The sequence below is a fragment of the Eschrichtius robustus genome, chromosome 3 (assembly GCF_028021215.1).
Source record: "Eschrichtius robustus isolate mEscRob2 chromosome 3, mEscRob2.pri, whole genome shotgun sequence".
Classification (NCBI taxonomy): Eukaryota; Metazoa; Chordata; class Mammalia; order Artiodactyla; family Eschrichtiidae; genus Eschrichtius; species Eschrichtius robustus.
The window spans coordinates 102,287,555-102,304,639 of record NC_090826.1 but is presented as its reverse complement, the minus strand read 5'-3'; the positions used below and the strand labels follow the sequence as shown (position 1 = coordinate 102,304,639).

At 48.1% G+C, this 17,085-nt stretch overlaps 1 protein-coding gene across 3 annotated transcripts in view; it reads right to left on the bottom strand.

The window, feature by feature from the left end:
• The window catches only part of VANGL1 (VANGL planar cell polarity protein 1), a 51,015-nt gene extending 37,531 nt beyond the window's left edge, over nt 1-13,484 (bottom strand). Inside the window, exons 1-4 of one of the 3 annotated variants that reach the window (XM_068540571.1) lie at nt 13,370-13,484; nt 12,399-12,573; nt 6,051-6,179; nt 4,079-4,285 (exon numbers count right to left, since the gene is read on the bottom strand). In XM_068540571.1, the coding sequence (XP_068396672.1) occupies nt 4,079-4,149 (71 nt within the window). In that variant the 5' untranslated portion in view covers nt 4,150-4,285; nt 6,051-6,179; nt 12,399-12,573; nt 13,370-13,484. The remainder of the gene's footprint in view (nt 1-4,078; nt 4,286-6,050; nt 6,180-12,398; nt 12,574-13,369) is intronic. The other 2 variants (XM_068540570.1, XM_068540572.1) reach the window with 2 other exon arrangements.
• Between the last annotated feature and the right edge of the window lie 3,601 nt (nt 13,485-17,085).

Below are 17,085 nucleotides of genomic sequence, written 5' to 3'. Positions count from 1 at the left end.
GGCCCAGAGCCAAGAGCCTTCCATACACTGTCAAGTGAGGGGCCGATGGAAAGCTCACCCTATCAACTCAATGTGGGCTGCGTGTTGTGCTGGTCCTGGTCAAGGGAGAAAGACCTGTTGCACAGCTTTTATAAAAATCACTGGTCCTGAATTACTGCTCTGAATTACTGTCTGAGCCCGGACTACATAGAGAAGTCCAACAAAAAGGCTGCCTTCCAAGTGCTTTCCGGCATGCAGAGCTATAAGCCCAGTATGGCTGCTGCTTCACTGCAGCGGTACCCAAACGTTCATCCCCAGAGCTCCAACTGCCGTGATGCCAAGGACGTGCCAAGTACCCTCCAGAGAGGGCCCGCCAGTGGTGAAGACCATCATCAGTCCACGGTGTCTAAGAGAAATAGGAGACAGGGAGTAGGCTACCAAACCACTGAAAGGATTTTTCAAACACATGTGCACTTGGTGTTTTTCCAACTCCACCCGAGTTGTCTGGGTCACCTACGCATCTTTGCTGGGCAGGTGTGTCAGCCACAGGAATCCTTGTATCTTTATCTCTGAGCTGGTCTCCATGCATCATCTGCCCGTATAAGTAAAGATAAGTCAGGGGTGGGGGGCAAGCAATAACATGCTGGAGGCCTGGGCATGTGTCTGTACCTGCACGTGCGTGAGTGTGTAAATGCTTGTATTCAGGCGATTCTAGAGCTGAGCCCTGGGGGTGCTGCTGTAAATCCCGTCTCACTCCGACCAGAATCCCCGTCGATTCCTAGACCGTTCCCACTTACAGTCAGCATTTCCTGGGAAGATGATTTTGCCCTCTTTCTGTTGTTTGTCTATTTCTATTTGGGGAAAGCCAGCCCCACCGGTTACTCTTCCCTTTCCTTCTCTACCACCATCCACTACCTGTCCTTTCTCGCCACCAGCTGCCACTGACGGGGCCTGGCTGCTTCCTCTCGGCACTGCCTCGGGTGCGAGGGCTGGGCACAGCACAAACTGACTTGGAAGCGGCCTCGGAACAAAAGCACAGATCCCCCTACCGCTCAGGCAGCCTCTTTTGGACAATGCATTTTAGTACAATAGTCACATGGCTTACCCTCCACTCCCTTTTTTCCCTATCAGTTACTCCTGCCGCTCTCCACCCAGCACAGCCCAGGGAGGAAAGCATGGCTTCCAAAGGAGGACTAAATGCGGCCTTAAACCTGAGGGTCCCTACCAACCTCATAACTTCAGGCAAATAATGCTGTCTCTCTGCGTCTCAACTGTATCACCTGTTGAACGGGGGTCCCACCTCCCACCGTTCTGGGACTGCTGTGAGGATGGGGGATAATGATCAAGGGTCCTAACAGGCACTCTCAAACTGGTCATGAACGGTACTGGCAGCCGCTGTATTGAACTCGGGGAACTGGTGCTCCAAAACCCAAAGGTTAGGCGAGGTCAGCTGGAGTCTATGCCGTTTTCCCAGCAAGTTAACTGGATACCCTCTGGAGATGGCAGGTATCACAAAACCAGACCACTAACCTCTTTGTTAGAAAAGAGTCACTTGTCATCTGCTTAGAACCTAGCCAGTCCTCCAAAGATGATCTCGGTGTCATCAGGTGTATCAAGTTTGCTGCCCTTCATTATTCCCCTCTGACAGTTCTACTAAGATTCCCAAAGAGCAAGCTCCCTCTCCTTTCCTACTCTGCCATTCAAATTCCCAACAAATCCCTGAGCAAAGCAGCCCTCACAGGGACACTCCCGGGTGATAGAGACCCTCTGCTGGGTCCAGGGCACGCCTGTGGAAGGCTACTACTACTCCCCAATACCACCCTGACAAAGGACTCCTGGCACCTACTCTCTATGGATTACAACCTCTGCCCCACAGTCACTATGCCCTACAGGGCTGCCTGTCAGGGAATCCATCTCAGAGGCTGTTGCTTTTCTAAAGATGCCAGGAAGTTCACCTATAAATCTCGAATCTCTCACCCCGAGCTCTTCTGAGTAGGCATTCAGCAACACCCTTGATTAAATTATTAAAGGTCTCACCTTGTATTATCATTTGCCGAGTACTTTCCGCAGGGGTCCAAGAAGGCCCTCAGAGCTCTGCATGCTGTTTTCATTGAAAGTTATAGTCTCCTAAAGTTACCACAAGAGCACTGCAGTATCAATTTCTGGGGGCCCCAAGGGGCCTGAGGAAACAGCAGCGCAGAGCAATGACAGTGGGGACACGAGTCTAGATAAAGGAGGCCAGAGACGGTTCCTCCTCTGAACACTGCAAGGCGTCCCTCTCTACTCATCCCCAAGCACCAAGAGAACCCCACATTCCCACTCCACTCATCACAGTGCAGGACGGGGAAGCTTGGCACACTGACAAGGGAATTGCTTTTTCCAGTTAAGTTCAAAGATTAGACATTTTTACACAGCTGTTTCTAGTATTTTAGAACAAATCTGATATGTTTACCCACTGATGGAAATTTGTGATTAAATGTTTCTCACCAGAGGGTTCCTGACTTTCTCAGGATCTGGGCTCTGGCATGTTACTTTACGCCTCACTCAGCAGCCCTCCTTGCTGTTTCCCATGCTGACTAGAAAGCCTTGCCTGGGCTCCAGCACAAGCTCATTTACCTCTTTTCCCTAGATTGTTATGATTATAAGAGCCATACATGAAATTTAGAAAATAAGGAAAGTTAAAAAAACACACACACACAACTATAATCCCAATAGTTGCACACCTAGAGACAGGCATGGTCAATCTGTTACCATTCATTGTATCATAAGAATATATAACCATTATATGTACAGTTTTGAATCTTGTTTTTTAATAACATGGCATCATATATATTTTCTTATGTCATTAAATAATCTTTGAAAGTCCTTTTACACTCATTCCATTTCTACTTTTAATCACAAAATATACACTTGTAAAAGACTGAACAAGTGCAGAAAGATAAAGCATAAATGAGAGTTCCTATCAGTCACCATCCTGTATGGACCCCTCCCCTGTGGATGACCGCTCAGGGCAGCTCGGACACTATCCTTCCAGACCCCTTTCTGCGTGTGTACATCCATACATGCTCACAAACGAATAAATCAATTAGATATCCATATCTTACTGCTGTTTTACAAAACAAAATCCTGCTCTGCATTCAGCTGCTTGTATGGGGAACTGCTCAGTCAGGGAAACACCACTATAATCACCATTCCCAGCCATCGCAGGGCTGTGACCCCAGGTGGGCCTTTGAATGTGGTGCTGAAATGCCAAGGCCATTGATGGCATTAATACAGCCACTGGTTAGTGACCTACTATGTGCTGTGTTAAATGCTTCACAAGCATAATCTCATTTAACCCTCTCAACAGCCCTGCTATACCCATTTTACAGATGAGGGCTCTAAGTAAGAGGTAGCACTGCAATTTTATCAACTGCACTCTTCACCAGTACAGTACCACCTCTTCATTCATTCATTTCCTCGTTTCTCTCCTCACCATTCTGCAGGTCTGTAATACTGCAGGCCTTATGAGCACCAGTGCAGACCTGTTCGTTCCTCACAGAGGAGGGGAAATTTGGTCCCATCACCGAGGTCGGAGTTTTCAAAACCCAGGCCTGCTCACTGGGAAGACTAGTCAGAGAGAAATAAATAAGGCACCAGGCCAATCCCGCCACTTCAGTGGATAAGCCTCAGGCAAATGCATAAGGGACAATGAGTCAGCAGCTCTGGGTGAGAAGCAACAAATTAACACTTCTTTTTTTTTGAACTTTCACTTACATTCTTGGTAAAGCTTTGAGAGAACTGTCATCTGTGAAAAGTACTTAGAAATGAAAAACATTTCCACTGAAGGGAGAAACTTTAATTTAGAATCAATTGTGAGAAATTAAAGTCATCAACTGCAATGGTGGCTATAAAATGTGAACTGGTGGTGTAGCTCCTCCCAATGCCTGTTAAATGCCCTTAAAGCTCAGCTTCTCACGCACCAGTGGACTGAACCAGTGGACTGAACCTCCGGCGACAGCTGCCCTGCAGTGGGACTGTTTGAAAGGGAGCCCAGGCAGCCTGAGCAACCTGCAAGTTTCCCCCAAAGGAAAAGTGGAACAAGCAGTAGCTTACATACCCTTGTCTGTGAGATTTTTTCGAATGACTAGAATAGTAAGAATATCCAGAATACGTGGATTCGGTATCCATAGCAATGGAGAGCTTGCTCTTGCTGAAGGAGCAGGTACTGTTTCTCCTTAGAGGTAGAGAATCTCACCTACTGCACTCCTCCTCAGACCTCAAAGGGCCTGGGAATCAAGGACTTACTCTTCGGCAGGAACGAATTCTGGGAAACAGGAAAAAAAAAAGATATCAACCTTCAAAGCCAAACCCAAGGGGCCAGAAGATCAGTGACAGTAGTAACCTCCTCTCTGGGGTCTCTGTGATGGAACAAGTGAGCAAGGGTGAGGCTCCTGAGTGCTAAATGCGAGCAGCCAGCTTGCCCAGGTGTCTGGGAGGGAGACAGGTGGGTGCCGGGCAAGCCCAACCCCCACCCCGTGGCAGCGGGGAAACCGGAGGTGGGAGAGACCTGGCCCTTGGCCATCTCCCAGACACAGCCCGGCCTTCCTGGCATCCCAGCCCTAGACACCGTGCCCAGCTCCCACTGCCAGTGTGCTGGTTACAAAACAATACCCAGGGAAGCAGCTTTTAAGGGATTTGCTCAGAGTTTCCGAAAGCCATTGGGGAAAAAAAAAAAAAAAAAGGTTCTCAATCTCTTTAATCCAGGAATCCAAAGTCCTGAGAATTTATCTCAGGGAACTAATCTCTTTTTTTAAAAGAAAAACTATGATTAGCACATTGTCTAAAATAGTGAAAAGCTAGAAACACTCTCAACGCCCCCCAAACAGAGGACTAGGTCAGGGAAACATGATTCATTCACCCAAAGAAACATCATAGAGCTGTTTAAAATGATAATTATGAAGAACAGAAATTTGTATGATATAGTGATAAATTTAAAAAGCAGGCTACATACAGCATTGCAGATAGACACTGAAATCTACATTCCAGGTACAATCACATAAAATCACTTATGTAAGGACAAGGATGACAGAACATCAGAAAACGAAAGCAGGTGACTTATTAGCTGCAGGTTCCTGGGTCTTTTCCCACATTTTCATTAGATATTGCTATGCAATAAAAATAAATTGGAAACGTTTCCAAGTACATTCCTGAGCCCCATATGCTAAACCTTTACCTCCAGAGAAAGGAGTTCTGCACCCCTCACCCCAGAGCTGGTCTCCACCCCACAGGGCTCCTCCTTCCAGCGCCCCTGGAAGCTGACACTGCAAACAGAGCCAGTGAGATCAGTGTGAAGAAAAAACAAAGAAGCTGCAAATGCCATACCTCTACCCCCACTGGGAAGAGGCCAAGGCTTCTGAGCAATGACCTGCCAGTCTGGAGGGAATCACCCACAAGCCACCACTGGCCAACACAGTCCGAGCCTCAGTACCACCTAGGTTGGGTTTGCCCTTGTCATTCATTCCCTAGGGTCTGTCACCTAGGGCTAGCCTCCCTTGTCCTGATGTCCTGACTCATTATTTCATGTCTGTTCTCCTGCATGAGCCCAAGGTGAGCAGTGGGGAGACCCGGGGTCTAGCCAGGGCTCCTCACTGTCAAGTACAACGTGGGATAAGTCACCTGCCTTCTTGAGCCTCGGTTTCCTCATCTGTCAAATGGGAATAAACCCACCAGCCATGGACTTCACAGGGTTGATCTGGAGATATAAGCTGATACAGTATCGGGAGCTGGGTTCCAATCCCAGGCTTTACTCATCTGTTAGCTATACGACCTCAGTCAAATTATTAAATCTGTCTGAACCCACATCTGTAAAAGGTGAATAAAAGGGCTCATGCGAGAAACAAACAAGCTACAACTGTGACCACTCCCAGCACCGGCTCCGATACGCTGGATAAGGGACATTTGGGGTTATCAGGACTCCCATGACCAGTCCCCAACCTAGAGGCTCTCCTTGTCTCTCTCAGTAAGAGAAAGGCATGGAAAGGAGCAAGGCAGAGCGGGTGCCCATGCTCACCTTCCCACCTGAGGCTCACCTGTGGCCAGGCAGCGCTGGGCTTGCATCCCAGTGCAGTCCACGGCTTGCTAACTAGCTGCGTCCCCGTCGGAGCCTCAGGTCTCCTCATCCGTAAAGTGGAAATAAGGCAGCCTATTTTGTGGGGTGACTGTAAAGGATCAAATGTGGAAAAAAACCCCATTGTGGGCACTTTAAAAACATGTTAGTTTTGCTCTTGGACCTTCCCCCACTTTTCTAGAAGACTTTAAGAGGCGGCTCATCTTTTTTTTCTCCCTACTCTTCCTCCCAGCATGTTCACTAGCAATTTCAATGAGCTTTCAGCACCTTAGACTCTCACTGCCTTTCTGCTCTGGGCTATGCTGCTTGTTCTTCTCCATACCTGGCAGACGCCAGCCTCAGGAGGTGAGCCAAGATCTCCAGACCTGCCCTGAATGAGCCTCCTTCCCCAAAGGCCCTTCACCCCAGCTCTCTGCTGACCTGCAGGTTCCAACACCCGGCTGCCTGGCCCAGAAACCTGACTGCTGTCTTCTACATCCAGAATTGACCATCCACAACGTCTATACTTTTTTCTGCCCTCCAACCCATTAACTCTCGATTCTCTTTTCCATCCCAGCTTCTAGCTATTTCCGGCTAAATGCTGCTGGGGTGTCTCAGAGGCAGGTGGCCCAGGCCCCGAAGACCTGGGCTTATCCTATTCACGTTCCCTGGCCGTGACACCGTGGGGCAGACACTTACCTCTCTGAGCTTATCTCCCCACCCTCCCACCCCCCTGACCACCCCGGTAAAATGAGGCCATTTAAAATGATCTCTTCCTAGGGTTGCTGTTAAGCATTAAAGGAAGCTCCCAAAATAAAGCTTCTGGCACATGCTAATGCAAATTTCATTCCCCTACTGCAAGAGGACGTCATCCTTCGTCCTCATTAAAACCTCCGGCCATCCGTTAAGGCAACTCCAGGCATGTCCCTCGAAGGAAATCATGGGTTCCCAAGTGCTCTTTGGGGGAAAGCTTTACCTCCACTCTACCAGCTGCCCTTGTCTGGTTTCTCTCTCGCAATTCCTGCCTATACTTATCAAAGGGGTGGTTTGCATATGCTGCCATTCCCTCCCTCTTGTCACCCCAATCCTCCATCTTCGACACTCCATTGAAACAGCTCTAAGCTGGCCAGAGATTGCCAGGAGCCAAATCCAAAGGTCCCATCCTTGTCCTCCTTCCCCCCAGACCTTCTTAACCCATGTGTTCATTCATCCGCCTCCACGTTTAGTGGGGCTATGAGAGACCTGCTAGGCGATGCTAGGTTACAGCAATGACAATGGCACACAGCACACGGCTGCCCTCGCGGAGCTCCCTGCTGCCTCTCCTCGGATCTGATGGTGTTTATGCTACTATTCCTCCAACAGTCCTTCCCCTCTCCCCCATCAAGTTATCTTTTAAGACTCAAAACTCACCCATTATTCTCCTCCGTCCATGGATTTACTCTAGGATAAGCTCCATGGAGACAGGAGCTACTGTTTACCTACCCCAGGATACACTGAACAGAAGAGGTACCCAACAAATACTTACGAAAGGATAAATCCCCAACGCACATTTCCTACTCAGATGCCTCTTGATCCGCTTGGGATTATCATCACCCCCGCGATGCTCTCCGGTGCCCCGGACTGTTCTTTTCAATTTCCTCCACTGGTACCATACAAACATCCTACTGACCCTATAGAGCCAACCCAGCACCATTTTCACAACTCTCTCCCCGCTTCATCCCACACATTCTACTGTCACTAAGTGCCCTCTGTCCCCTGGGATCCACCCCTCACTCTCCCAGTTCTCAGGCCACCCACTTCCTCCAGGCTCCACAGACACAGGGCTAAACTATTACAAAGCCTGCAGGTTTCCTCACAGAATCCAGTCTCTAGAGAGTTCAGGCCCCTTCTGCGTCACACTGTCTCTATCAGAGCTATCAATTCTTGTCCAAGATCTCAGTGAGGATTAAGAAGCAGCAACCAGAGGCAGACGGACAAAATCCAGAGCGAACTCATCTCAAAAGCCAATGGAAGAGTTTCGACATAGTTAACAGAAAAACACATCCTGAAGCTTATCATTGCAGCAGTACCTTTACAAGATAGTTCCCTTGTATGCACAAGAAATTAGCAGAACTCAGATAAGGTCAGAGGGAGGCCTTATCAGGAAGATAATAAAGTAATGAAAAGGAATCAGGTTCTCTGGGTAATAAACTGATAGGCTGCTGCACTGGCTTGAATAGGATAGGGTCATATAAAGGTGTAAATGTGGATCCTGGAATCTGGAACTATCTGTCTATCACACTGACCCCTGACATGACCCAGACTGTGCCTGGCTCTGGCTGGGCAGCTGTCAGAGTGATCTTTCAAATCACAATGTGGACATCACTTCCCTGCTTAAAACCCCTCCACGGTGTTCCGCTGCGCTTCAGATAAAACTCAAAATCCTTCACTTGGTCTGCCAGGCCCTGCCCCCCTCTCCAGCTGGGCTTTCCTTCTCTACCCGAGGTTCTCTAAGGCACCCGGCTCTCTGCAGCCTCAGTATATCTGCTCTACTCACTCTTCACCCACCTCATTTTGCCCAATTCCTACTCCTCCCTCTCAGATGAAATACAGCTTCTTTCAAGGGCCTTTCTGGTCCTCCGGCCTCGCCTGGCCCTTTCCCAGTTCCCTGTACTTCTTGATATCCCAATCTCCAATTACGCAGGGACTGGCTCCTGTAGAGACAGTAAGCTCCACAAGGGCAGGGGCCTCTTTCATTACTCTCTCTCCAGCTCCTGGAGCACAACAGGCTCTCTGTAAAGGTGTGCTGAATGAAGGAAGGGTTTAGGTGGCAGATCTCGGGACGTGGAGCCCATAGGTTCACTGTGGAAGAAACCTTAGAGGTCGTCTATTTTAAATCCTCAGTTTTACAACCGAAGAAAAAGATGCAGAGATTACATTCCACAGTGATATCCGAACCACCAAGAGTGGAGCTGCTCTGCTGCTTGCACAAGTCTTAACTCAGCGGCAAAGGTTATATGCCAGACACAGTAAGAACTGGCATCAGTCTCTGCCTCCCCCTGTCTTCCTGTCATTTATCCCTTCCGGGCTGCAAGCAAACACCAGGATAGGGCTAGAGCTTGTCAAATCACATCTCATGAAGGTCAGAGGGCAGTGCTGAGACAGGTGCAAGAGCACTTTTGACTAAGTGGCAACATCTGAAATCTGGAATTCCCCGGCAAAAATGTCAGAGAACCTCCTTCACCCCCCCTTTATTAAAAGCAAAGTGGGGATCAGTGGCCTCGAAGAGAATCTGTCCCTAAAGTCACATTCACTCACATAAAATATACCTGACTCCTACTTAAAAGGAAAACACAGTGTTCAGAAAATCATATGAGGGAAATAATATGTTACGGTAATGACAGTGGTAAACATAAGCTAACCTTCTCAGAAAAGGAAATTATAAAAATGTCAACAGCTCTGCCTAGAGCTATTAAGTGAACTTGGGTTGGAGGGTAGAAAGTCACCTTTCAAGGGGTACAGAGACACGCGCTGAATTTAAAGAGCCATTCTGCTCCTTCTGCAGTGGATATATTTCCAAGGGAAGCAACTCTGTTTACATATACTGTGCACATCACTTTGAATATTTGATTTTTATCATATATATAATTCTAAAGGGTTTACACCATTTATTATTTTTATTGTTTTCAAGCTAACATGTTTCTCAAGGTACCCATTTTTAATTACATGGCACTCAAGGGGAAAAGGATAATTCAGATAATTTTGTTTAGTCAACTTTTCTTCTACAGGGGACAAGCAATGAGCACAGGTTTTGAAGTTAGACTGTCACTGTTCAAATCCTGGCTCTGTTACTTATCAGCTGTGTGACCTCAGATTAAGTGCTTAACCTTTCTGTGCCTGTTTCCCTAATTATAACAACAGAATTATATTTTACTTACCTTATAGGCTCAAGGTGGGTTAAATGAGATCATTCATAATCATTCAGACTAATGCCTAGCACACGGTAAGCACTCACAACTGGTAAGCATTATTACTACTTAGTAAAGTTAAATTCCTTCCATTGGAAAGAATACCTTTGTAAGGCACATGACTTATGTATCATTTTCATTAAACTTGTGTACTTTTTTTGGTCCATGGGAGTCTACCTTTAATGAATCTCATTAGCTAGAGTCAATTAATTTATTGATTTCCATTCTTTTCCTTGCAGGCCTTCTTTTACCATCCCCAGGTTAGAAGTGAGTATCAGAGAAAACTCTGTGTGTTTTATTGGGTTTATCTGGAGGACCTCAGCGCTGTAAGGGAGGACGGGAAGAAGTATTTTGCTGAACCTGTGGTCTATAAACCATAACACATCATCCAGGCCACTGATGTGGGGATCAGAAGGATTGTGGCATTTGCAACAAACCCAGTGATGCTTTCATTACAACAGTGCTCTTATAAATGAGTGATTCCGGGCCACTATTCACAAGGAAAGAAAATGTCAACCTCATTTTACCTGTCTTGCCAATGATTTCAACTCACCTTCCCAGAATATCTCCTCTTGGCTCCAGTCATCAATTACCTCTGAAACACCCTTAACAGCTGGGTATAGATTTCCAAAAGCTGTGAATGGTTAATGTGTCTGGAGTTCTTACGATGTATATTTGTTTTCAAGTGACCCCCTTGTCCCCTGCCAGAGTTTTAAGCTTCAGAAAAGTAAATTTCGTAAGTACTACCTCCCCTGTAAATTCCATGATGCCGGGTCCAATGACTGCTGTCCAATAAGTGGTATTCAGAAGGACACCGATGGAGACAGACCTCAGCTGAACATACATGCACCTTTTCATCAGGCTTCGGGTGAGACCAAAGCCACTACTACAAACATGGTCCAACCCCACGTCCACCTAATCCTGTCTTGTCCACCTTCTGGAAAATGGCACAGCACGATGCCCATACACAACTAGTCCCCTAGCCACAGCTAATTTACTATAAAGTGAGAGAGAAGGGCCATAATACTCTAATGGCTCACAGTTAATCGAGTGCTTCGTATGTATTAGGAACTGTTTTAAGTCATTTGCATATAATATCTCACTTAATCCTCAGAACAAGGCTTATATGGGAGAAAAAATATGAATTTCATGTTACAGTTAAGAAAACCAAGGTGGCATACCTGGTAAGTGCTGGAGCCGGGCCTTGAACTCTGAGAGTCCAATTCCAGAACCTGTGCTCTTGACTATGGAAACTATATAGCAATGTAGCAATTATCAGACTTGTTTATTTACAGAGAGGAGGGGAGGTAACAATCACAAATTGTCCCAAACCACACATAACCCACAAAGAATTCTGCAATTTCAACTCCTACTCACAGGTTCAGTGTCCCAAGCATTGTGGGGAGTCCAAAAGAAAAGAAATGAATCTGAAATAGTTCTAACTCCAAGGAGCTCACAGCCTAAAGGTAGAACCTGCCTATTAAAATACAATGTGATAAGTGCCCACTCAACCCAAATGCTGCTGAGGTCTGGGATAACAAACAGGGTGTGTGTTTGTGTGTGTTGGGGGATGGAGGGGAGAATAGCTTCCTCACTCAACATTTGTTTATTCTCCAGTGGACCAGGGTGACCTGGCATTGCTTCTTGGTCAGGAAACCTTCCTTTACGGTTTCATCCTTTTGCTCAAGTACACAAGGCAATGAAAATGTATTGCCTGGCAAGCAGTCCTTACAAATATGCTATTCTCAAAATTCTCCCATTTTACTTACAAATTAAGTTGCAACCAAGTCACACTGCCAACACTGTAACAGTGAAAATTTCACCCTAGCTGTTTCACTAATTATATTGAGAGACACCAAAGTCTAGGAATGCTAAATGCTTATGGATAGGTGAAGAGTGTTATTTCTTTGAACTGGAGAATAAACCGTTTCCTCCCACAAATCAAAGCCCCAACTATATCACATTGATTTAATTCAACTCTAAAAACTCTAATTAGTGGTTACATAAAATGACTAATTACATCTCCCTGGATTCAGACAGTTTCTGCCATCTCACTTAAAGAGCCTAGGAACTGTGTAATCAAACAACCCACCCACTGGAAGGAGAATGCTAATTAGCATTGTTGATTGGTGACACAAGTTATAATATTTTTCCAGCAACCCTGTAAAATTTATAAACACATTAGTGAAAATGCCAGATTCTTTACAGCTTGCTAGCTTTTGGAATAAATGTCTAAAAATACATGCATTTCCAATCACAGCCCCCCAAAAGGGGTTTAACAAAATGCACGTGCCAGCCACACAATCATCATAATAAAGAGCTCTAGCATCTCTTAACGAGCGGCTAAACGAGCTCACAACACCTTCGCGGGGTGGGCTTTATACCTGGTTTGAAGCTGTGAAAACTGAGCCACAGGTTTCTCGGCTCCAAGTCTCACTAGCTCATCTCCGGGACGCCAGGCCGCGGCTCCGCCCCACTCCTGCCTCCGCCACCGACGCGTATAAATTTTTATAAAGCTTCACACTTCTCCGGACACGTTTGCTTGGGGCAGTTTAAAGCCTGTAGGAGGAAATGAGGTCCTGCCCGTGGCGAAGGCTGCCCCGAGGCGGTGAGATTGTCTCCAACCCGGACGTCTCGGGCAGAGACTAGCCGGACGCCTCCTGCTCCACCCCGGCGTTTTTGAAAGTAAACTCCTACCTGCCTGTTGCGCTCTCCGATGCGCAACCGGACTCGCCCCCCGCCCGCCTCCAGGGCCAGCTCCCTTCTGTAAGCGAGGTGGGAACACAGGCCAGCTCTGTGCCGGTTTCTGGCCCAGGGTCGGACGGGCCCCCGGGCGCGGGCTGTTCCCGGGTCGAGCCCCGCGGCGGGATGGGAACCACGGAGCGCGCCCGGCTCCCGGGGTGCGCAGGGCGGTCCGGCCCCAGCCCCGCAGGGCCGGTGCCTCAGCGCGGGTGCCTGCAGGAACGCTCGGCCACTCCCTGCCGGCCGGGGCGCGCACCCCAAAGTGCAGCCAGGGTAGAAGCGAGCGTCCGAGGCGTGGGGAGGAAATGCCCGGACCGAGGAAGTGGGGTGCGCGGGGAGCGCGGCCCCGCGGCGGGAGGGGCGCACCTCGCGGGGATGGGAGAGGAGTGGGGTCCCGGGAAGCACGGCTCGGGCTATGGACCGCGGGAGGGAAGGAGGCTCCCGGCCAGAGGCGGGAGGAGGGCAGTGAACCGGGGTCTGAGTCCGGGGTGGGGCTGCGGGAGGAGGAATCAGGGGGTCGCGGGGTCGCGGGTCCGGGTGGGGGCGTCTCCCCGCGGGAGGTCTGCACCCCGCGCCCGCCGCCCCGCCGCGCCCGGCCTGCGGCGGGACTCACCTCCGCGCCGGCCGTGCGGGCTCCGCGGCCCGCGGTCTCGGCTCGCAGCGGCCCCGACTCTGCGGCCTGCACTGGGCTCCTGTAGAGGCAGAGCCCCGCCGCCGCCGCCGCTGCACTGCTGCTTTCCGCTTCCTGTCCCGGCGCCGCCCCGCAGCCCGAGCCCAGCCCTGCGAGCCCGGCGCGGCCGCGAGCCAAGAGCAGCGAGCGCGGCCGGTCCAGCCGAGGGCCCGGCCCACCTGCAGCGCAGGGCGGGGCCCGCCGGCGTCTGCCCGCAACCCCCAGGCTCTCCGCGCCCCGGACACACACACACTCACACTCAAACACACACACCGACTCACACACACACCCGCGCAGGCACACTCGTACCCACACAGACCCTAAGGGCTGACCACACACACACTCATCCACACATCACAAACACATGGTCAGGGATTGACCCCCCCAGCACCCCAACATACTTGCACGCTCAAGCTTACACACTCATGCACACACAGACTCTGCACACAATTCAAGTCTGTCTGCCCCCACTGGAGCCTCAAAACACATACATTTGCCCAGCAGCCCAGGGACTAACCCCCTCCACATACACACACACACACACACACACACACACATACACACACACACTCAAATACACATATTCCAAGAACCAGCCCACAAATATCCATATATACCCACACCTCAACCCACATACACACTCACACTTAAACTCACATGCGGCTCAGGAAATGACCTCACATATAACCAGGCACACCCAGACCCCCTATAGGCCCCCAAAGCCGACCCTACCCCCCCTCCTCCCTTTAACAGCGTGATCACTGCCCCCCAACCCCAGTATCCTAGAAGCTACTAGAAGAGCACACCTCTGAAGGCAGGCAGCCCCAGGTTCCAATCCTGATTCAACCAGGTCTGCTTCTAAGTCTTTGTTTCCCCGTCTGAAAAGCAGAGAGGAAGATAAAGCCAGCCTTTGCAGGATAGTGGTGAGGATTATGAAAAGTGGCTGGTGCCCAGTAGACACTGAACAGTTGCCAACTATTCATATGAATATTTACACTCTTCTTACTTAGTTGTCTTGTGTGGATGAATAGGGTTAGGGATCCATGTGGAGAGTCTGGAATCTGGCTGGGACCCAAAGCAGCTTACATGGCAGCGCTGCCTAGTAGAGGTGGTGTATAATGAAGTAGTATGGGCAGTGGGGTGGGGAAACATACCCACGCTGAACTAGCCTTAGTTACGGAACTTTAGCCCCCAAAGCCCTCACTCTTCCCTCACCACCTCTTCCCCATCCTCCCTAGTCCCCATTCTCTCTCCCATATATATTATATTTCTTGAGGACATTATATGTTCAATGTAGGTGATCTTCATGCAGCCCCATCTGGCCACCAGGCTTACTGCTCACTCTTGGCCGTGTAAGGCGTCTGACCCTCCCCCTCGCCAGCCTCTTACCTGTCTCCTGAGGGCAGCCAGCCTCCTAAGGGTAAAGCCCATTGTCTGTCCACCCGAATCAGTGCTCAGGTGCAGAAATGTAGAGTTTTATAAAAACATGTCTCTTTCATCTTTAAAGTGTAGACCCTTCAAAGTTATAACAGGCCAGGGATTTCCAATTGTAGTTATGACATTACTGAATAGCCCCCATGAGATCTACAGATCCTCAGTGGATTTCCATGAAAAGTGATTTTAGTACACTTTAGTGTATTATGTCTACCTTACCATGTGGTGCTTTTGTGGGAAAGAGAGGAGTGCAAAATAAACCCTTTTTTAAGATAATAAATTCACCTTTAAATGCCATCTACTGTTTGTTTTTATCTGACAATCTCAAGTATTCAAGTTTAAAAGATGAGTTGGAAAACTTCTCAGGAACTGAATGATTGTATAACCTGGCTCCCATTACCTGTCACAAAGTGGGTCAGCCTTAACCTAGGGTTCGGTTAGCAGGCTTAATGAACTCTTGCCTAGACTCTAGCTTAACCTTAATCAGTAAAAAAGGTAATATTGGGGGCTCCATCTGCCACTCCTTGGTCTTATCATTTGTGCCAAAGTCAGTTGGGGAAAGGGGGCACTATGTACTGGGTGCTCTCAAGACAACAGCGTGACTGTAATTCCACAAATTCATGCATGTATCTCTCTCCCTTCATGCCCATTCTTGCACATTTCCCAAACCCTAAAATGCTACCCACTAAAGTTCTTCCTGCTACCAAGGTCCAACACAAATGCTGTCTCTATAAAGCCTTCTCCAGTTCTCCCAACGAGAAAACGTTCTCTTCTCATTTGAATTCTCTGGATTTTTATGTTCACCTTCTACCATGTATTGGTTATTTTGTCTCACTCCTCAGTAATGTGTAAATGCTAAGTCTTTATCTCTTTTCTGTCACAGGTCTTTCCACATAGTAGTCATTTTGAAAACTACTTAGCAAATGAATGAATGGCTATAAAATACCACTTGCCCCGGGAAATTAATAATCTAATCAGGAAATAATCTAATTGGAAAGTAATCTAATTGGAAAGTTATGACATGTGCACATAAAGATAGTTAACAACAAAAGAATATATAAAATGCTAAATGCACTATTGGCACACTTTTTACGAAGTCACTTATCCAGCCTCAAGAATTCTGAATACACCTGAAAAAAAGGAGTTAAGTGAAAAAGGCCTCTGATCAACTGAATAGGTTGCATAAATTTATGCTTTAAAACCGATAGACTTTGGGACTTCCCTGGTGGTGCAGTGGTTAAGAATCCGCCTGCCAATGCAGGGCACACGGGTTCGAACCCGGGAAGATCCCACATGCCGCGGAACAACTAAGCCCGTGTGCCACATCTACTGAACCTGTGCTCTAGAGCCCGCGAACCACAGCTACTGAGCCCATGTGCCACAGCTACTGAAGCCTGAGCGCCTAGTGCCCCTGCTCTGCAACAAGAGAAGCCACTGCAATGAAAAGCCCACGCGCTGCAACGAAGAGTAACCCCCGCTCGCTGCAACTAGAGAAAGCCCGCACGCAGCAACGAAGACCCAACGCAGCCAAAAATAAATAAATAAAAATTTTAAAAAACCAAAACAAATAGACTTTATACATAGGAGAATCTCTCATGCCCTCACTTAAGACACTGTTTACATGTAGTTTACAAATATTTCTATAAACTTCGTCGTCTGATTCTTAAGCCCACTGTAGGTTAGAAACACATTAAAAGAGAGCAGGAGGTGACCTCAGGAGACCCCAGGGACCACAAAGGGGGGTCATTGCAAAGACTGTTTAACTCCAAAACTCATGCCCTTTCCTTTTACCAGTTCCTCCTCTTGGTACATTAACACATCACAGAATACTGATGACCCTGAGTTATAAAAGTTAGATGGATATTCTGTAGATAGTACTCTATTTAAGAAGACAGGGAAGGTGTTGGAAAAAAATTAGATTTCCATCCAAAATGTTTGAAATGTTAAGAAGTGCTGGTTCTTTAAAAGTCCATTTTCTGCAAAATGTACATATGTGTAATATCTGCTTATAGGTTAATAATGCCAGTGATGAGGTGCTAAAATATATGGGTTATTAGTGCCCACAGGGAGAGTCACACGGGTCTGAATGGTCAAGGTCAGCTTGTCCATGAGGACAAGAAAAGAAAAGAAGGAAAAGAGGAAAGAAAGAAGTGGAACGGGCACAGGTGGAGGACAGTGGCTGGAACAGTGACTGGCTCATCTCAAGTACTTGCTTAATCAATGTG